This window comes from Crassostrea angulata, chromosome 3, assembly GCF_025612915.1.
Source record: "Crassostrea angulata isolate pt1a10 chromosome 3, ASM2561291v2, whole genome shotgun sequence".
In the NCBI taxonomy this organism is placed as follows: Eukaryota; Metazoa; Mollusca; class Bivalvia; order Ostreida; family Ostreidae; genus Magallana; species Magallana angulata.
Window position 1 is genome coordinate 6,693,321 of NC_069113.1, and position 22,157 is coordinate 6,715,477.

Below are 22,157 nucleotides of genomic sequence, written 5' to 3' on the forward strand. Positions count from 1 at the left end.
TTTATTTTAATCATCTCTCCCAATGATGTGTTTATAACAATCAGTGATCCATCTAATTCCAATCTGTAATGCCATGACCACAACACAGTTACTACTCTACAGAATGTCACAAATAGGGGAATGCTTTAAGATTTTAAAAAAGTATATACCCAACTATAAATATATTGGACATATCATAATCATATTATCAACAGTTAAATTAAACAGATGTTAACTTTAAGTCAATACATTTATGCAAGTTACTTTTAATATACAAAGCCTCCAGATTGTATTTGAATCTCTAATTGCTTCTTCCTAAGAAAAAAAGTTCAAATGAAGGCATTGGTAATACCTTTGACAAAATGTTCATGATGAAATAAATCATTGCCCATTCAGAATTTTGTATTTTTAGATTATTCTATTAATAAAGCCAATTCCTTTTATACAGTTACGATTGAAATTGGGTTAAAAAAAATATACCAGTACATGTATAAGCAGACAATGGAAATTGACAAGGATGATCCTGAAAGATTTAAAATCAATAAAGGAAATGTTGTAACATTGTATTTGTTCAAATGAGATCGTAAATCAAAATGAGTGATATTTTAATTATATGTAAATATCAAACTGAAATGCAAGATTGAGGGTAGGAGGAGGGGTGTGTGGACCACTTTCAATTAAAACAATGCACAATTTGAATCCATCACTTATTTATGAATACATAAAACGGTCGGTAGGAATTCATCAGACATCGGTTTATGCTGTAACTCTTCTGTTAAACAACTGCCAGTTTATCTCCCTTGTTAAAAGTGACCAATAAAATGCAGAGGGAATGATCTTTACTCCGCCTGGTGGCGGATTGGGAACATCAACACCTTGGCCTGCATGAAGGACAGGTCAGGCAGTGACTTGATGATCCTGGCCGCCTCGGTGCCCAGTTTGTCTGTGTGTCTGCTCTTCTTCACTGTGCTAACCTTCATACTGGCTAGGATGTTCTCCAACGGCTGGAGGTTTGGTTTTTGTCCATGCATTAACTCCGAATCAAATACTGCAATGTAGAGACAAGAATCATGTTATCAGAGAAGTATCATCATTACCCATGTGTTAGGCATTGTTGGGTTAACTCTACAAGATTTTGCCACCAGTGCCAAAAACTCTTGACAACAATAAAATGTATAATAATGTGCTATTGTTAATTATTTATCTTTGACATATGCTCATACTAGATGTCATACTATTATCACCATCATAGCTGAGCTCAAAAAAATCTTTATATGTTACAGATGTCAGATATTTACAAATTAGCAGCTGTAGAACAACTTTCTAAAAAATATAAGAAAATGCAGCAATAGTAAAACTGATCAAAAATTAGATTTGTGAAAGGAAATGCTCAGCATGGACAACCATATTAAAAGACTATTCAATTCATGCTATTTAGTTGTTTCCATTCTTATTTCTTCAGGAATTTGTACTTGTAAAAAATAAAAGTTTGTCAAGCAAAGGTTGAGACATAAGTTCTTATCAAGGTGGTATGGGACTCTTCCATGTTGTGACGTATTGTTTATCAAAATAAACAATAAAACCACCTAACTGTGTAGCGCAGTGGGTTAGAGGGTTTACTTCGAATCTGAAAGTCATGTTCGAATTCTGCTGGGAGTTTTACAATTTTTACTTCTCAAAATATTTTTAAAACATTTTTTTTGTTACATATTGTAAAATTTGAAAATTTTAAACCAGTGAAAGTATTTTAATTACCGGGTATAATGTACTTTAATGCACATAAATATCAACAGATGTCCCATACCACCTTAATAAGATAACACGCAATACATCATTAGACAAGCAGGCACATAGCATTGATGTGGGGAAGTGGGGGGGGGGGGGGGGGGGGGGGGGGGGGGGCATGTATAAAACTGAAATGAAGGAAATGAACAGCGAAAATAAAATCATAGGCAATCTAATTTAAATTAGACTTGTAGATCCGCTCCTCTATGATACGCTAAGTGTTGCGATCATACGTGAGCGGATCTAAGTTCTAATTTTAATTAGATTGAAATTATAGGTACACTACACTACTACCTTGCCCCCTTCCCCATTTGCTTATCAAGATTTTAAGATTTTTTGGAAGGGTCTGCCATTCCCTCTTTCAAAAACAATGCTATGTGCCTGTTAAGCACATTTAAAATGGAACCAAAAAAGTCCACCAGAGTTGATATACTGAGGAATCATTAAAGTTTGTTGGCTTATTTTTGGGTATTTCCAGTTTTTTCCAGGTTCGTTGGGACATAATTTTGAAGAACCATTCCCATGAATAATAAATAAATCAAATTTCATCAGTTGTTGAGGATGTAAATTCATGGGTATTTTCGAGTCCCCTAGAAATCCATGAAAATTGAGCTACCACGAATATGTATAATTCCTCAGTATTGATATCCCAGGAAATGTTAATAAGTATAAATGGTAAGGTTACATTATGTAACACATGCAAACATTTATATTCAAACTCTTCTCACTCTCTTTCTGAACTTACAGTATTACTTCCTATATACAGTAATAAACCAGATCTACTTGTCTGCCCCATTTTCTCATATCCAATTACAAACAGATTTAATGAGAGGTCCATAGGCCACATCACTCACCTGAGTATATGTTTCTATTACCGGTAAGTTGTAACACCAGGTCAATTTTTTACCATAAAACTCTGAACTTTAGTTGTGACTACATCCTGGATCTACATATGTGTATATTCATTATTTTAATATCAGAAAGCATTTGTATGCCTATTATTAAGGTGGAATGCAACACAATGAATTTTATCTTTATGGATGGTTAAAGTATCATTTATGAAAAAGAGTTTTGTAGTTCAAAGAAGGATGTTTGCTCTTAAAGGGACTTGGACACGATTTGAGATCAAAAATTTTAATTTTATTTTTTATGTATAAAATGGTTTACTGGTGCATTTTAAATGATTGACCAAAATATTGAATGTTAAAGTCAAGTTACGAGTGAGATACAGAGGTGAGAATTGGTTGTAATGTAAACAAAGCTCGAGTCTTATAGTTGTTTACAAAAAATGTATTGTAGAGAATTACCACTTCTTAGACAAAATGACATGTAAAAACAATTTAAACTAATTCAGTATCTTCATAAATACCATTATAAACAAAAGAAAGATACATTTGAGTGAAACTTACACCAATACAACACATATGTAAAAATGACAATATTCGAGCTTTGTTTACAAAACAAAGAATTATGGACTCTGTAACTTGCTTATAACTTGATATTTGACTCTCAAATTTTGACATAGCATTATAAACTTCTATATTTATCAGTATAAACATTGAAAATGGAAAAATAAAATTTGAAAATTTTAATTCAAATCGTGTCCAAGTCCCTTTAAAATTATTTCATACTGTAACAGATTTTTTAAAATATTTTTTTGGTTTCATTATGAGCCCCAATATTGTTCTGGATGGCATGTTAAGTTTTAACAAACATATTTCTCTCTATCAGAATGTTTGCATTGCTAAAAAAAAACAAAACAAATTAATATTGTCATCTAATCCCATGAAAGCAATAAAAAATCTGTTATTTCCTTGTTGCCATAAACCTTAACAAACTACAGATGCCGACAAATTTTGATTATAAAAGCTCATTTTGGCATTCGGCTCTGGTGAGCTAAAAGTGTATGTCTTTAACTCTTAAATAGGCGACAACTGAAACTAGAACTGTCCTAATGGGACTAATACCCCCGCAAGGCTAATTTCAAATGGGACAAATAATTGAATTGAATAATAAAGGTTTGGAACACATACCAAAAAAAATTTCTAGAATTGTGAAAAAAAATTAGTTAACAAAGTAAAATTAAAATCAAAATTGTCAGAATTTCACTGTAAATACATATCTATAACAGTAATACATTTACAAATGTATGTATCTGATGATATTTTTTTATTTAATTCGTTTAAAGAAAAACCAACAAAATGACAATAACCCCTCCCTTTGCAGTAAACAGAAATACCGGTAGCCAAGTAATGCTCTTCTGTTGATAAAACTTTGAATATCTTTCTAATAAGAGTCTTGACAGATGCTATTAGCTATTTCAAATTTTTCTTCACTTTCTCCTATGGCACAATGGAACTCCATATCAGAAAATTGATCCCATAGGACTATGATTTTCTTTGATAAGCTTGTTAAGTTTAATAAACTCCAAAAACATTACCAGAATTACCATACTATGTAAAAATATGTAAAAAAGAAAATTAAATATTACAAACAATTTTAAAATTGCCAAAACACTACAATCATATCAGTTATTTTGAATTTTATTTAAATTAATGCCCAATAGGGTCACTTCATCAATTTACTTGACTAATAAATTCAAACAACTTCTAAAAATAGTTAACTTCTTTATCAATAATGATATTATTTATTTCCTTATAATGATTGAAACTTTTGGTTTACATGAAACAGTTTTAAAATAGCCCCAAAACCATCACCCATTTTACAGATTATCAATTTTCCCTAAACACATGCTCCATCTGAACCATGGCTCAGATAATGGCTCCCTTGGGACAAATTAATTCAGCCACACTTGTCTTTGATGTTCTTATAAGCTCCTAAGAATTTATCATTGACAAACAAAAACTTTGCATTGTCAGTTGATAGAATACTTACAAAAAATATTTTTTTTTATTAATTAAGACATAAAGACAAAAAACATCCATCTGGATGTATTCATATAAATATATTTTAGAGTGTTTTAATACTATTAATTAATAATAATATCTGTAAGGATTACCTCCCTTACTTTTCAACATCAGTGTACAATATATAGAATAAGGAAAATGAAAACTGTCATAAAATCATTAAATCTTGTCTGATCTTAAAAAAAATTGCAGGTGCACATCTTCAGATTGTGTTCAACATATATACAAATTTTAAAACTGTTCCATGCAGTAATAAAAAATTCTGTAGGGGGGACAAAGTTGTGTCTACAGACAGACGGACAGACAGACGGACGGACAGACGGACATGGTGAAACCAATATACCCCCCTAAACTTCGTTTCCAGGGGTATAATTATTATTTTGAACTTAAATGTATGATGTACATCAATTAATCCTCACACTCACACCATCAACACAAAACACAAACAACAAAGAGTTATTAACACGGAGTGGAGCTTACCCCAATCCCACTCTACAATTAGCAGTGAATAGAAAAGAAACAAAACTGTACAGCGGTCTTAACAAAGGTTCAGGAATGTTCTTTAGAAATATATAATTACCTCATCCAAACTTTATGAAATAATTGAATACTTTTATAACTTCTCCCCTTTACCTATTTTTAAGGAGGCTGGGTGTTCAACTAATTAACCATCAAATTCGCCTTACACGTTTTAATGACATGTTTGGCCATCAAGTATCATTTTGTAAAGCAAAAATCAAAACATTTTCGTTTTAAAATATGAACATCTTTTTATATATTTTACAGAGCTCTTCATCTAAAGGAGGTAAATATAACCTAAAATGGCCACAACCATCCAAAACAATTAGTGTTATCCTTTTTCATGTAGGAATAATAGGTAGCTCTTCTTTTTTACAGAGTTATTATGAAATATATGGTAGTTATAACATTTGTGCTTTACAAGGAAGTGCTTTGTGCATCAAATTAAGTTAGTATTATATATAATTCAAATACATGTATATTACTGGTTAGAAAAGGATATTAATTAAGTTAATATACTAGTACATATACTAAAAGTCTAGAATCAGTGAATGGATCAGATTCTGCTTACCTCCAGATCTGCCTCCAGATTCCGTCTCCTGGACAACCAGAAAATCCAGATCTAGGGATTTACTGTTATTTCCTGAAAAACAAATAAATAAGATATTAAATGCATTTAAAATTTTAAATAAATGCTTAATTAAGGTGGAACAGACATCCGTCTTCAGTGACTAGTTCATTAACATGCTACAAAATCAGAAAGATGAATCATTCTGGAGTGTGTCAATGATTATTGAAGGTATTTTCAATATTGATATTCAAGACCAACATAAACATCCTCTAGATCTAAATCAAATTAATTTACTGGTACATCACCACCTGACACCTGCAGTCAGCTCTCTGCTAGTTCAATTTACTGGTAATCACTCTATCCAAATATTGAATACAAAGACAGGTGCTGACAGTTATTTTTACTTATTAGTTTTATTACTGACTGTCTATGAAAATATGTTGGGTTATTAAAAGTTCATTGCAGGTGAGGGAAAGCAGATTCTTTAATTGATTTTATAAACCTGGCATATTTCCTCAGAAAGTTGGTAACAAATCTAATAAGTGTTTTGTTCTGTTGATGACCAAAGATTTCGTTTGAAATATTTTGAAGATAAAGAAATGAACATAAATGTAATTGTCTACTTGTTGCTGTCTGTAATTTGCTACTTAATACAGAAATATAGAGGACATGCAGTATAAACAAGTAGCAAATGACAGAACATCAGTCTAAGCAAATTAAGGCAAAAAAAAAAAATTATTTGTCAGTGATAAAGTGAAGATTCTGCTGGATTTTCTTTTCATTATGCTTTATGGCATTTACTGACCTTTAATGGCTTAATGTTCTTAATATGTCTATCATAATTTGTTTGCATCTATGTCTGTCACATTTATATACACATTTTTTTTTCTATATATTTAAGTATTTTGCATGACTTTTACATGTATTTAATATTGTTCAAGATATAAAACAAATTAAGACATATCATTTTTTTTCCTTCAAATCTAACTGAATTTGTTAAAGAAATTTTGATATTTAGATGATACAGTTTCTTCAAGATCACCTAGCTATACAGATATTTACAGCACATGTTAATACAGAAAAACACCAGAACAAATTAAGCAATAATTATAAACCCATATTTTGTTTGCAATGGACCCTTCTTAATAGGAAACATAATACATGTACATGTATCACCAATATATGTCTGTACAAGGCATCTTGTGAAATGAAAGATACCAGTATATTGGTAACAATTTATTACTAATCAGAGATTAATTGAAAGCTAATTGCTTCTGGTACTTTTATTGATAAGGGGGGGGGGGGTATCATTTTTTTCATTTGACTGAGCTTTTTAACTTTTTGATTCACTTTTCTTGAAAAGAAATACTATCTCCAATCATTTTAAAAGTAAAGGGGAAATTATGTGTACTGTACATACATTCTTTCACTTTATACTATACAATAAAATGGCCGATGTACTGACCTTGGAGAGGGTTGGTTAAACCACTGGAGGACCAGTCAAACTGAACAGGAGGGATGTCCTACCAAAATAAAACATACTGGTTAATGATCTCATAAAAACTGCCATACCACAAGTGCAAAATTCATTCGACTTTAATAATAATCCATTATTATAAAACTGGTGAAAAATTCGACACATATTGTCTGATCATCCAACAAATGTTGTAAATGTCCTATGCCAATAACAGTTAGCTATTATATTTGGCTGTAAGTTCCTAATATTCTTGTACATTTATGCATAGCATTTAGCGATGTACTTGATTTAGCATAGCCGCATACCAGCTACAAGTGCTAATTAGAATACACAGCCAAATGTAGTACGTTTACAGTACTAGTACTGTTGCCCCCAATGTTAGCCGGGAATGAAAAAACAAATTAGTTTTTTTTCTAAATTATTGGCTTCTTGAAATATTGTTTATGGAAAGCTGAATAAAACTTGACAGTATTGTCAGCCAAGCATTTGATACTCATAAAAATTTCCAGAAACTCTCTCATCATACAAATACGCTTATTCATGGGTTTAAATTCCTTACACTAAAGATTGGTCTTACCTGTTTCTGTGGTTCCTCCTTGCTGGTGTTGACTAGAGTGGGTTCTGGGTTGGTCGATTTAGCTGGTCCCTTAGTAGGCTCCAGGAGGGTAAGGTTTGATGCATAGATTGGAACAGAGGGTTTCTTGTGGCCTATTAGCTACAGATATAAAAAAAAAAATAAAATACCATATCTTAATAGCTGATTCTCTCTCTATCTCTCTCTTTCCCTCTTTCTCAATACAAGGTAAACAAATCTAATGGTCTTATGCCTATATTACTTACAATGTTGCGGGTGTCAATGTGAAGGCTAGATAAAAGCTGTTTGCTGCTCCGAGACTGGGACCACTTGAGTGGTGACTCCGCCATTTGTTTTGTTAAGGAGTTCCAAACTTTAGGTGGCTTGCTGTTAAAATATCAACAACACTTAGTGCTGATTATCTTCAAACTGATTTTATAAATTAAACTTTGAATGTATACTGATACATATGTAACAGAGACACTTATTGCCTCTGCTGGGGTTAACCCGGTTTGAACCCAGATTCTCTGGCACACCAGTCCAGCACTCTACCGATCGAGCTAAAGGGTTAACCCGCTAGCCAGAGCTAGTAGGAATGCCATATACCTGACTCTACCACACATATTGTGATAATTTTCATACATCAGATTTTTTGGCAAATATGAATCTTGAAAGTTCATCGCACAATAAATAGTTTAATACAATAAACAAAACAAAATAAGAAACACACACAGACTGAAGTTTACTTGTAAAGACAAACAAATTGCCAGAAGACTTACCCCTGTGTTGTTGATTCTTTATTCTGAACATAATCTTCCAATACAGCTACTGACTCCACAGAAGGGACATCTCCAACATCCTCAAGGAAACAACTTGTCACAGTTCTGTCAGACAGCTCATCCACCTAGTGACGGACAGACAAAAAATATATAAAACCAAGCATTGTCCAAAACCGTTTTTGCTGGCTTAAAATTTATGAGTTAACTGCTTTTCTCCTCTGGAGAGGAGTGGATCATAAAACCTTGGTTAACAAAGGTGGGTCCAAAACATTATCAACAATTCTTTAACATATGCCAATGTTTTCCTTTCTTAATAATTTCATTCATTTCTAAGATATCTTTAGAAAGATCATTTCTTTGATCTACTGTATAAGAATCATTACGGTATATGTAGTTCACCTTTTCACTTTGTCTAGGTTGAGGTGGCTCAGGTTCATCAAAATCTCCAAAGTCCCCGAAATCGTCCCCACCCCCCTCCTGCCACTCATCCTCCTCCCCGTCTTTCCACTGACCACTGCCCTGGTTGCTCCATTCATCCTTTGGATTTTCAGTAACATCTTTAGCTACTGTGTTCTCAGTGGTTTCCTGAAATGAAGCCCAATTACCACTGTCTTCCCCAGTTGCCTCCCCTGAAAAGGCTGCAAACTGACCATCGGATTTACTCCTATCAGCATCTCTTTGAGCTGCAGAGTCAAAATCAGCAAAGTCATCAAAATCATCATCATCATCATCATGTTTTATCACAGTACTCTCACTTTTGATGATATTGTCCTCTGTTGGGTCTGCAAACTTTAGATCAGGATTTTTTTCATCTGGTTCATTATTCTCACTGATTTCTTCTGCATTATTAGAAGGGGAAGAGTTGAAATCTGCAAAGTCATCAAATTTATCATCATCTTCATCGTCATCATCATCATCTTGTTTTAGCACTGTACATTCACTACTAGTTTTAGTGTCCTCTGTCATGGGAGAGGACTTCTCCTGATCATCTAATTTATTTTCACTGTAAACCTCTGTATCCTCATTGGATGGAGAAGAGTTAAAATCAGCAAAGTCATCAAAACGATCATCATTATCAGGTTTAATTACATCACTCTTATTATTTTCCTGAGCCTCGGTTTTGTTATTTTCTTCATTAGCCTGCACTTCATCTCTAAATGGAGCAGAGTCAAAATCTGCAAAGTCATCAAATTCATCATCCTCTACAGCATTGTTTGGAACACTGGTAACACTGCTGTCAGATGTCTCCTCTTTCTCCCTGCATGCATCAATTACATCTCCTTTTGTATGAGCAAGATTTTGATCTTTTTCAACTGATAATGATACATCCTTTGAATGAACTTCTGTTGTAGTTAAGACATCATCTTGCTCTTCTTCATTCTCACAATATTTGTCATCCCCATTTGAACTTGTGTTTTTAATGGCCCCATTTTTTATTTCAGAGATATCTTTTATACTTTCACTTTCCTGATAAAGGTCCTGAGTCTGGGTTTTCTCCTCAAAATATGAATCAGATAAAGATGAAGGGTTCTCATCTGTTTCACTCATCTCTACCTCAATGTTTTTACTTTGAACTGATATGGATTTCTCATTTTCCTTATCTCTAATATCTAACACATCAGATGTAGATGAATTTATATTTTCATTTAAATTCCTACTGCCCTCCCCTTCAGAAATGGTATTTGTATTTCCTTTTTCATTGCCTTTACCAGTTTGGGGATCATATGTAGAAGTAGAGTCTTCATGAATACCAGCTATACTTTTATCACTCACAGAGTCTTGCACTGGGATTTCAATCTCAGAGTTCACTGTTTGATTGGAATCAAACTTATCCGTTTCTGATGAACCAGAAGTATGGATGTCACTATGATCTTCAAGTAAAGATTCAGGGCTGGTTTCAAAGTTTCTAAAATCCCCATTAGAATCTTCATTTAGAACTTCAGATGGACTAGAAGGATCGATGGGTTCATGAAGGGTTTTTCCTGCACCATTACCCTTATCACAATTTTTAAGAGGATCACTGGGTGAAACCTCTGAGCTAAAAAGTCCAGAGTCAACATGTGGAACTGTGCCTAATCCCTTTTGCAACACACTTTCTATACAATGACTACTGTTCAAATCTAATCCAGAATCACTACTTGTTATCAAACTACTACCATCTGCATCAAGTTCGAGTTCCATTGACTTTGTAGAAATCTTTTCCTCGGTAATGTTAGAATTTTCCTGTGTTGATGTTGCATTTTTTGTGGGAGTGTTATTTGAGCCAGAATCAGAAAAAGCTGCCCAGTCCTGCGACACACTGTTCTCTGATACATCATGACCAGCTCCCATGAAGTTTCCAAAGTCTTCATCCCAATCATCACCCTCCTCCTCATCAAATGGGGGAGGCGATGATGACACCATTGGATATACCCCCGACATTCTCTACTGAATGTGAGGTTCAAGTTTCACTGATTCTTCATACTGACCTACAGACAGTATAACAACAAAGTTAGAAATATATAAAACTTCATCAAGATCATCAAAGTATTAAAACAGTGAAACATGAATTGAACAGCTGCTATTCACAGATGACAGAGAGAAGATGTACATCAAAGATTAAATCATAATTAACATATATTAATTGTTTAATCACATTGTGACGAAACCGTAAATTTAAAGAAATGCTTATTTCACTATAGCTGAAAGCAAAATTGTACGCAAATCATACCGAAAGTGTCAATTCAGGAACTAAGGTACACCTGTCTGTAAATTTGACAACTCCCGTCATGCAATTCATATCCTGAATTTTTAGTAAAGCGTACTGTTTCTTTTCGGACAGGACAATCAATATATCTGTCCACCATATTTCACCGAAATACTATATATGATCGCCATTGTAACTCATAAGAGAGAACTAAAGTCGTTTTCAAGAAAAATGCACAAAAAATTAAGAGTGCTGAGAAATTTGCCAAAATATGAATGTAATATGAAATATTGAACATATAAACGTACAAGTTAACTTAAATTTTACTTTCATTTTAGAAAAAATATGGCGGCTGCAACAGGGCGAGTTGATGAACTCGTAAAAGATTATTTATTATACAGAGGTTGTACAGCCTCTTTAAGAAACTTTGAATATGAACTCAAGATTGACAAAGATAAGGGTTTGCGTGCTGACAAGATTTTAGAGCAGTTTCAGCAGTATGTCGGAAGTCACAGCTTATCTAACCTGAGAGACTTCTGGACCCACTTGAATGGTCGCCTCTTCTGTCGATTGGAGCAACGTTACATCCCAAGTGTTAAAAAGCTTGAAGTTGGACTATTAAAGCTTTATGTTGTTAATGCATGTCAGAGTAACAGGCAAGATAAAGTTACCGAGTTTTTCGACAAAATGGCAGGCGATTTGCAACAGCAGCCGGAATTTAGGGAATGGTTCTGTTTCCCTTTCATTAAAAATCCTGAAGAGAACAGCCACTTTGCGATGTACTTCACAAAGACGTGGCAAGAAATGTTTTACTTATCACTCTTTAATTTTCTGAGTGTCATTATCAACGTTATGCCCGCACCAGTTCTTCTGAACTTTGATATTGAACACAAAAGAATGAAAAATTTACAGGAAGAAAATGAGATGCTGAAAACCCAGTTACTCTCTGCAGACAGTACACTAGCACTGAAATCAAGCTGTACAATGGAAAGAAAGTATGTTGGAAGGGGTGCAAATTCTGCAGAATTGTGTTATGATTTTAGTGACTTGGGAGATGAGAGTTTAGAGATTCAGAAGCAGCAGAAACCTAGTCGAAAGATTCCGTTTTCAAATTCGCCGTTATTCAACCGCAAACCAAACTTTTTAACATCCAACAAAAGTCCAATTAAGTCCCAGAGTAAGGCAAAGACAGGAAAATCTCAAGCAATGAACATAAAAAAAGAAAATGGTAGCACAGGTTTACCTTCCAACCAAGGCCATCCAGAATATACAAGTAGATCACTTAGTTCAGGAGCAGCAGCTCAGAAAGTAGGGCACCCTGAAGCTACCTCAAGGTCTTTAAGTCATCAAAATAAGCCCATCCAACCTAATACTCCAAGTGAAGCCTCAAGAAACAAAGCAGTAACCTCCCAAGGAAAAGCAAGTAGTCTACCAAAAGTTGAAGAGTTCACTGCTTCCTCCACTAGTATTGCACCTGTACCAAAATTAGAAAATCTTGATCAAAATCTTATAGGGGTACAAAAAAGTCCAGATAATACTTCAAAAGAAGTAATTGCTAGTAGAAGGACAACAAAAGAGTTATCTTATGATGCTCAGGAGGATTTGACACCTGTTAATGAGAATAGATGTTTATCGGAGGCCTCCAAACCTAAAAGTATCATTGACAAGTCAGACTATATAGCAGATGACCAGGGCCCATTCCTTCTCCTTAGTCAAGAAGATTATAAAGAACACAGATCTGCCATTTCTTATGCTAGATTTAGTGTGATGGGGCAATATGTAGCAAGCGTTGACGTAGATGGAATTGTCAAAATATGGTCATGGAGTCCCCAACCAGTAACTTGCGCAACAGTCATGTCAAAGTCAGCTTTTCTTTCACTGGAGTGGGCAAGCAAACAAGACCGATGGTTGCTACTGGGTAATCGGTCAGGAAATATACGTCTGTTTGATGTCAAAGAGATGAAATCATTTTATGAGGCAACTTCAGATTCAAGCTACCCTCGAATTGTAAGCCTGAGCTCTAACCAATCAAATGGCACGTTTGTCTGTTCTGCTACAGTTAACAGAGCACGCAGTGCATCTGGAAGTGATCTACAAACATCAACCAATGCACGTGTTGGAAAACTGTCACTATGGGATCTACGATCTATGAATCAGTTGAAGCACCTTGAAGTCCAACCAGGACCTGTAACCATAAACTGTTGTTCCTTCAACCATAACGGACATCTCCTGTTGACGGGAGGGGTTGACGGAACCATCCGGCTTTTTGACATGCAGCAACACAAGGTGATTTCTCAATGGGAAGCCCATTCTGGAGAAGTCCAAACTCTACAGTTCAGTTCTGACGAGACTAACTGTTACAGCATTGGCACAGACGGGAAGGTAAGGAAAAAATACTTCAATGTACACTGAATATGATACTGAAAATATTCTAACGTAGTATTCAAAGATTGAATTTAAAAGTAATGTTTTAGGTCTGATGCAACAAATGATTGCTTGCACACTTTTGCAAAGTTAATAATTATTTTAAAATGATTCATGTAATAATTGACTGTTTCCCCAAATAATTTTGTTGTTGATAGGATTTGAAAATACAGTATTTTAGTGATACCTTTTATATTCTAATTTTATTTAAATTAATCCACAGCTCATTCAATGGAGTCTCCACAAACAAGGGGTCATGACAGATCTTTCCATACACAATGGGGCCTCCCTGCCCTTCCTCCCTGGATTGCAAGGAGGGCTCAAAGAAATACCAAGGGGGCAAGTGTTCACCATGGAAGCTGATGGAGATTACATGTTGACATGCGATAAGACCCGGGGATGTATGTACAAGGTCAAGGACAATTCCTTGTCACATGTCATGAATATTCAGGGCCATGCATCGTTTCTTACCACAGTTGACTGGTCACCAAATATAGACACAAAAGTTTGCATGACTGGGGCCACTGATGGAACCATCAAGATCTCAACTCTTCTGTCCACACAGATATGATGTATCAAAACAATACATCAGTTTATACAATATTTGGAGTTATTATTTTGTCATTGATTGAGATGTAGGTTTAAGATAACTGGTAAAATTTCATTGTGGACATCATCATAGATCTAGACTTGTACATTCAAGACTCATTTTGATGTATACATTTTCAAATATTCAGATAGATATATGAAGTAGTATGTCACTTTAAATTATTTTTTTATGTTTCTGAAAGTATTTTAAAATTTACATAGATAAGTAATATTCCTGGTAACCAGTACAATATGTTCATTAATTTAGTTGTTATAGTGGTATTCAGCAGTAGTTTGGTTACAGATAAGCTCAATTTAGAAAATAATCTCCAAATGCGTTGAATATGGATCAGGTTGAAAATGTGGCAAATTTTATGTTTTTTGAATATTAAGTATTATAAAACTGTGCAATAGCATTTGCTTCATCTGTCTGTTTTTCTGCCTGTCTCTTTTTACACACTTTATTTCCATGATTTCAATTTGATTCGAGATTTGAAGTAATGAGATGAATGAAAAATGACAGCATTTGATGTATTAATATACATGTATGTTAATGTATGTAAGTGATAAACAACTTTGATGTTTTGGACCTTTGGTGGTTGTTGGCTGAAAGACTCGGACATTTTGATGAACCAATTGATTTCAAAAATTGTGCATTTTGTGTTTTTTTATTAATATCAAGAAACTGTGTTGTTATGAGGGACAAGGAAAATCCGGGATTAATTCCATGATAATTTATTTTATTTAAAATATGTTGGTTATTTAGATTTGTTCTGGTATTTTTTTTTTTTAAAGACATCGTTTTCACAATTTTCACCATACACCAAAAATTGTCTAATACAATGTACTGTGGGAACTGCGCAATATTAGTTTTTTTTAAAGTATATTTTAACTTAATTTTCCAAATTATTTATGAAGAGATAATTATCATTTCAGATACCTTTACAATGCATATTTTTTTTGCATCAGACTTACCAGGTTTAATTGTAGACTATCTGCCATGATAAGTTTATCATTCCTAAAATATTTTATGTTTATTCAGATTATTTATTTGTTACAGTAATTATTAATTAAGTTATTTCGAATAAATTAAAAAATTATCAAATCTTTATTGTTGTTAAAAGCAATAAGTTATTTGATGCATAATGTCATTTTGTAAACTAGTATATATATTCGATTTTAATAATGTGCACTTTGTTCTTATTCTGATTGCTCTCTCTCTCTCTCTCTCTCTCTCTCTCTCTCTCTCTCTCTCTGATCCCCAAAGGAACATGGATCTTTTTCAGTATTTATAATGAAGAGGTACATGTATGCAGAGGTAAATTTAAGCAGTGTTTTCATTCTACACGTCTTGCACTTTTACACATAACCTCAGAGATTTTGCGAAGTTAAGTTGCATTAAATCAATGTCAAAGGTTATTAATTATCGGCTCCTTGTTAACAATCCACCATCTTTATTTCTGGTCCAATGTTTTTTTTTTTACATGTATCACATCAATAGCTGGCAAAAATATCATCTTTAAATTTTTTTTAATGTTTTTGTAAATAACTTAAAAGGAAGGAAAATCTTTTTATACTATATAACTCTTATCAGATATATAAACGTATGTGCAAGTATTTGACCTCTTTCACAACAACACCATCCAATGTATAGGCCCATATCAGATATGATTGCGATAATCCTCGCATAGTAAGATCAAATGTATGAAATAAGACATACATCATTTAACGTCTGAACACTGCTAAATAATGATAATATTTATATATAATAATAATATTTATTGTATAATACATGGATCAAGCAATACAATTCAACAACGACAACATTTATGTACTAGTATTTCAAATAGTCTTCGGCAATATACTTCAGACGCTACGCCGACGTAGATTTTGCATTTGAAGTCAGTTTTAAAAAAAGCTCATACGAGGTCAAACTATTCAGATGGTGATTCGACTTTGTCAGTAGCCATACGACCACTTACTGGCAGATCCATACACCGTTATTCTTTTAATATATCTAAAAATTATTGGTTGACGTAAATACACCCTATTATCCCCTGCCTGGACTCTGCTTAATCCACAGTGGTCTTCAAAGGAAGAACACGATGAAGCAATGTGGACAAATTTCGTATTAAAACGTTTTTGATATTTATTATTCAAAGTTAGTAGTGGGTGTGGCATGTACTGGTTTTATCTAGTTCATTTTCATCATAGAACACGACCAGGACTGATCCTTGGTTGATTATCAATATTATGATTATTCAATAATAAATAAACAATGCAACAATCTCTCTCCTTGAAATCAAGTAGAGGCGAATAGCGATGATAGTTTTTTTCTTTCTTTTTATGTACACAATATCACTGAAACAGTTCTTTTTATGAGTACTCCGGACTTGCCCTCAGTTAAATATAATCAATATCTTCCTCCTTGAAAAAAAGATCAAATGGAGACAAATAACGGTGATATCAGTGAAATAGTTCTTTGTTGATGAGTACTCCGGACTGGCCCTCGGTTAAGCGACAGTCGTACTCTATCCAGGATAGAGCGTTGCCCCATCGACTGTGATCGGTCTCTGACTGGGGGTAGAACTTACACTGGAGTAACGTTGTCAGTGTTACCTCCCCGTCAAACTACAGGAAGAGAATCATAAACATAACGGAATCATAAACAACTTCACGTCAGATAAAAGGAAACCTATTTCTATAGATATAATAAAATTTAATTTTACACAAGGAAGGGATTTCTTCAAGGTAATTCTACCGACACGTTAACAAAAAACCATTTTTATTTTTATAATGATCAGGAAACACGCTTTTCAGGGCTTGTTGTTTTGATCAAGGAAATTGTCCAAGAAAAAGAGGTCTAAAAGTGTAAGCATGTGATTGCGGCTGAAGATGTTTTTTTTTCAATAGCAGGACTATACATTTTTTCAAAGGGGAAAACTATTTAGTTGGGTATAGCTAGAAAGATAAAATTAAAACCAATGGAAATAAACAGCAATTAATATTGTCACATCATTCGGATATAATGACCCAGACATTTCGATCTTAACAATTCACAAAAAATTCTCTTATTGACACATTTAGATATTTCTCAGGCCGGTCCTTATTAGAAGGGATTATTTCGGTGTTTACAGTTATGACAAATGACTTGAGTGTTTAGTGTCAGATTTAGCCGTAACTTTAGATGTTGTACACCAAAATGAACATGAATTAATGCACCAATGTACATGATTGTATGAATGTAAATATTAATTCAAATAAGTAAATTTTGATAATCTTAATATATTCACCATAAGAACAACCGTGACATTTTTTCGGTTATTTCTTTTCTCCACGGCAAACCCCGATGTGTTGAAAACGGCAGAGAACCGGAAGTTATCATCTGATTTCTTGCCCGTTTCCGGTCTCACTTCCTTCAGCTCATACTTTTCTCCTTGAATCATTAAATCTCTGCAAGTGTCAAAATTTAAATTCGTTAGATTTTTGGGTTTTAAATGAATGTTTTATTGTTTTTGTTTTATTTAATCTGTTTTAAAGGTATAAATTTCTAAATACGCTATGCAATCAAAACCCCTCGATAACTAGGGGGATTTGTCTACATTGTTACAAGTACACCTGCAGGCATGTTCACGAAACTTTCCTAAGATGTGACCTAAGTGTGTTCCTAAGATATGACTTAGGAAAAAAGTTAGGAACATCCTAAGATCAACTTAGGACACGTCCTAAGATGTAGCTCGACGGTTACTTAGGAACATCTTAAGTTAGGATATCCTAACCTTCTACATCCATTAATATTTTTCACAATTATTCATTCAGATCGAATTTGAGAGACTTGTGTAGGGATGAATCATTAAACATTTTGCCAGAGAAAATTGTACGTCTCGGTAGTTAACACAAAAGGCCTAAAACCAGTAATTTTAATGTATGCATTTTAATAATTTTACATTTACCTAAATATATATCAGTTACCAACAAGCAAATATATTGACGCAAGCGTCAAATGGGCCGCAGAAAATATAATTGTTGTATGAATCATTGGTTGTTTACATAAAAACACACAACAAAGAAGAAAATAAAAGTTGGTTGTACTAATTTTTATGGTAAATTTTAATATACTTTCAGCAACTTGTTTTGAAGTTTAACATTTTACTCTCATAAAGAATCGAGTTCATTACTGTAAGCATTTCTAACGGTAATTGTATGATCATTGCCCTAATATGAAGTAATGGAAAACACACTGATTTATATATTACTCTAATACAAAGTTTAACTCATCATTTTTCTCTTGGAGATTATGTATTTCAAACCATTTTGGTTTTTGTTGTTGCATTGTATTGAATGAAAACTTAATGCATTAGTTTATATGATTTAAAGGGACCACATGATAAAATAAAAATGGATTAATTCAAATTTTCCAGTCAATTCAAAATTTCAGTTCTCTCATATTTTTGCGTGAATAATTGATATGGATGTCATTTTATGATATATATTTTTCTACCGCATACCACATGGAAATATAATAAATAGACACACAATGTCATTTTATTTGACACGGCACAAATGCATCATTTATATAAAATTTAATGACATTCAGGTCTTTAGTATTTCAGGTCTTTAGCATGTCCCGCATACCAAGAACTCCAAAATTGTCCGAATAGAAAGTCTCGATAAAAACGCGCCAAACACGACAGTCTATCAAGTATGACCTATTTTTCATTTACGAGTAAAACAAAAAATATGTGATATTTTTTTAAAATACATAAAACATATTTCTACATGCAAATTTACTTTTAATTCTTAAAAAGAAGCATAATATTAATTCTATTGAAAAAGCACTATCCCGCAGAAACGCAGAAGCAATATTTAAATGTATATCAAATAACGGACCGCCTTCCGGCGGCCCGTAATAACAATTTAGTTTGTTTTTCTTTAAATGACCCCCCCCCCTCCAAAAAAAAAAAAAAATTAAAATAAAAAATATTACAAGCCCCAAAAAATTCAAATAGCTGTTCTTTTTAAAAAAAAGAAGAAATATTTATCAGGACATAATTGGCTTACAAGCAGATAATTATGTAAACAAGACGTGTGTATTGTCATTTCATAATTAACATTTGAGAATCTTGTCATTCAAGTATATGGAATACATAAACACGTGGTTTTCATAGAATTTGAAACATTATATGAAGAAACAAATGTACTCGTACAAACACAACCAATTTCCCTTTAATCTGCATTATATAGAATACACGAACATGTTAAATAAGAAATAAGTTGTAATATATTTCGAAAATATATACCGGTAAATACAGTTCATTCAACATTACAAATGTTTTAAAGATTATTTTTTTCAGATTAAAGTGATAAAAATTAGGAATGATCACGCATTGTATGTGCAACCCGATGTAAATTTACTTTTTATAGCAAAGGACATTTAAATAATTGTTATCAAAAATTATCATAATCAAAACAATGAATGTAACTCATTTAGTGTACAATGTAGATAAAAAAAAATAAGTGAATAACTTTCATTCGTCAAACAGAGAAAGTATTTGCAAAAAAAAATCTTAATTTGTCAGCTCCAAGGCAGGCATGTAGCAACGGGGAAGTGGTGAGAGTTCGATGCCCCCCCCCCTCCCGGATAAGAAATTTGATGTTTGTCGAAAATGCTGGAACTGTGGAAAATATTGCCTTATTCTACCGGTCTTAAGAAAAGGCTTCACAAGATCCCAATATCCCTAAAAACGTGATTTTATAGCTTTAGGATGGTCTTAGGACAAGGTAGGTGATGTCTTAAAGTTAGGACAAAGTTATGGCGGTTCCTAAATTTAGGAGAGCTTCGAGAAACAGACTTAAGACTAGGACATGTCCTAAGATGTACTTAGGACACACCATAGTCCTAAGACAGCTTCGTGAACATGCCTGCTGGTGTAGATGATTTACACTTTATAACAAGCGCAATTTGGTGTAGTGTACATTTTTAATATGAACGCCAAAGAAATGAAGGCTGCTGAGGAGTTCCGTTTTTAAGGCAATTTTTTTCATTTTAAAAGTCTTTAAAAATACATAATTTTTGTAATCCATTGTGGCAATTATGTATTGTCAGTTTTCAGGTACATGCAAAATACAGTATGTTTTTGCTTCTTTGGGCTTAGGAACTTTATTTAGGAGAGATACAAGCAAAAATAAATAAATAAAGTGAATTTACTTACTTTACAACTGAATAGTTTAACCAAAATTGCTAGAGAGCTAGTGCATTCATATGCATTGATAAATAAATGTGTTATAACGCTGTAGAACTTGGACAATTGTTCAATATTTTGTTAACATATTTTTCTCGTGTCTCTGAATGTACACATCATATGTTATCATTTTCTTTATTGGAAAAGACATACGTTTTATAGCTGTTATAATGATAAACAATACAGAAAAAAATACAGGCAAAAGTGGATGGTTATCGAGGTAATGTGACATTGTGTGCATTTCAATTCTCTCTCTCTCTCTCTCTCTCTCTCTCTCTCTCTCTCTCTCTCTCTCTCTCTCTCTCCATAAAGCATCGTTTTTGAAAGTGGAGGGGGCAGACTCATCCAAAAAATATAACTTCAATTTCAGTGTTCATTTTTTTAATTTATCAAACTTCAATTTTTCACTTGGTATAAAACAAAGGGGACCGTAACTCCTTGATAATTCACTTTTAATGTATGAAAAATCTTTTCTGCGACACAGGAAGGGGGGGGGGGGGGGGGGCAGACCCTCCTGGCCTCTCTGATGCTACGTCTCTCTCTCTCTCTCTCTCTCTCTCTCTCTCTCTCTCTCTCTCTCTCTCTCTCAATTCTATATTTTTTTCCTGCAAAAATCGTTCAAAATCAAATTAAATTTGCCCATTTGATCACTTCTTCCATTACTACATTTTATTATCAGAATCTCGAGAGTCAAGTCAGATCGTAAATTCCTGTACCAGTCAGTGCTTGTAAAAGTAAACATTTCAATGTGATCAAACAATGATGAGGCGTGGATCTATTCTTGGGTGCTAATGAAATACTTTTGAGTTAACTGTATTAGATTATCATTTGTATCAACCAGGACAATCAAATTCCAATTATCGGTTTAAAGCACAATTGACAGCCTACTAAGAGAATAATCCACATGAGTCGGCAATTTTATCAATTGCTACCATCGCGAAGCTCACGTACGTTAAGGATTTTTTCATGTTTCTAATTTATTTTTTACTTAATTGCTGAATAATCTCAATGTGATCAGGGTTGGCGGGTCCATGCGTCGTTATCTTTTAAGCATGCTACATTTATCTAGGCAGACTCTTACATATACACCTGTCGGAGCAATATTTTCTATGTATGGCGAGTAAGCGAGGGTACGATGTTCACCTGAGACTTACCTGAGAAGGAGAGGAGACTGTACGGTGATAATGTAGTCCGTATCCTGGTTCAGTTTGAGGGTGTGAGGGTGGTCGAACCTCTCCCCGTCATGTTTATAACACACCCCGCCCCCGCCCTCCTTTTGCCGGAGGAAGAGGAGAACCTTAAACTGAGAGGACATCTACTGACTCTTTCCCCCCTCAGTATGCAGCGACGAGCACTTCAGAGGACGGTTGTAAACAGGCGCTCGTCATATAAACGACCTGTTTCTGTCGTTTTGCACAGCGATCGATGAAACAAAATTCTTTCATGGAGCAAAATTTCTTAACATGGATAGGACAAACCAGTGTGCTAGGATAATGCCATTTATCCCGATGCTATCTCTGCACTGGCTTTATATACCTTTTTATTTTCATTTTAATTATATCCGGTTGGGTTTTTCGTCCTTTTTCTCTTTCTCCTTTCTCATTTC

General features: G+C 33.8%; 3 protein-coding genes across 3 annotated transcripts; 1 reads left to right on the plus strand and 2 right to left on the minus strand.

Annotated features, from left to right (window-relative positions):
• Positions 1–567: 567 nt before the first annotated feature.
• LOC128176171 (aftiphilin-like) lies at positions 568–11,400 on the minus strand. The gene is made up of 8 exons (XM_052842287.1): positions 11,322–11,400; positions 9,011–11,079; positions 8,612–8,736; positions 8,099–8,219; positions 7,836–7,973; positions 7,247–7,304; positions 5,782–5,853; positions 568–1,027 (listed from the first exon to the last, which is right to left on the minus strand). The coding sequence occupies exons 2-8, from the start codon at positions 11,030–11,032 to the stop codon at positions 819–821; spliced, it is 2,745 nt and encodes a 914-aa protein (XP_052698247.1). The 5' UTR covers positions 11,033–11,079; positions 11,322–11,400; the 3' UTR covers positions 568–818.
• Positions 11,401–11,480: 80 nt separating this feature from the next.
• LOC128176173 (WD repeat-containing protein 91-like) lies at positions 11,481–15,417 on the plus strand. The gene is made up of 2 exons (XM_052842288.1): positions 11,481–13,679; positions 13,945–15,417. Exons 1-2 carry the CDS (start codon positions 11,643–11,645, stop codon positions 14,290–14,292), a joined length of 2,385 nt encoding a protein of 794 aa, XP_052698248.1. The 5' UTR covers positions 11,481–11,642; the 3' UTR covers positions 14,293–15,417.
• A 666-nt stretch (positions 15,418–16,083) lies between these two features.
• On the minus strand, positions 16,084–21,910 carry LOC128177244 (CB1 cannabinoid receptor-interacting protein 1-like). Its single transcript, XM_052843881.1, has 3 exons — positions 21,706–21,910; positions 17,603–17,762; positions 16,084–16,940 (listed from the first exon to the last, which is right to left on the minus strand). The coding sequence occupies exons 1-3, from the start codon at positions 21,864–21,866 to the stop codon at positions 16,776–16,778; spliced, it is 486 nt and encodes a 161-aa protein (XP_052699841.1). The 5' UTR covers positions 21,867–21,910; the 3' UTR covers positions 16,084–16,775.
• Positions 21,911–22,157: the final 247 nt, after the last annotated feature.

What these genes read in the sequence shown, in the direction of transcription:
- LOC128176171 (XM_052842287.1), bottom strand. Translation starts at nt 11,032, where the DNA reads ATGTCGGGGGTATATCCAATGGTGTCATCATCGCCTCCCCCATTTGAT. An exon ending in AACCTAGACAAAGTGAAAAG is followed by an intron (nt 8,737 to 9,010) that starts GTGAACTACATA and finishes GTCCGTCACTAG; the next exon opens with GTGGATGAGCTGTCTGACAG. An exon ending in ATCTGGAGGCAGATCTGGAG is followed by an intron (nt 1,028 to 5,781) that starts GTAAGCAGAATC and finishes TCTACATTGCAG; the next exon opens with TATTTGATTCGGAGTTAATG.
- LOC128176173 (XM_052842288.1), top strand. Translation starts at nt 11,643, where the DNA reads ATGGCGGCTGCAACAGGGCGAGTTGATGAACTCGTAAAAGATTATTTA. An exon ending in GCATTGGCACAGACGGGAAG is followed by an intron (nt 13,680 to 13,944) that starts GTAAGGAAAAAA and finishes ATTAATCCACAG; the next exon opens with CTCATTCAATGGAGTCTCCA.
- LOC128177244 (XM_052843881.1), bottom strand. Translation starts at nt 21,866, where the DNA reads ATGTCCTCTCAGTTTAAGGTTCTCCTCTTCCTCCGGCAAAAGGAGGGC. An exon ending in CAGTCTCCTCTCCTTCTCAG is followed by an intron (nt 17,763 to 21,705) that starts GTAAGTCTCAGG and finishes TGACACTTGCAG; the next exon opens with AGATTTAATGATTCAAGGAG. An exon ending in ATGTCACGGTTGTTCTTATG is followed by an intron (nt 16,941 to 17,602) that starts GTGAATATATTA and finishes CTCTTCCTGTAG; the next exon opens with TTTGACGGGGAGGTAACACT.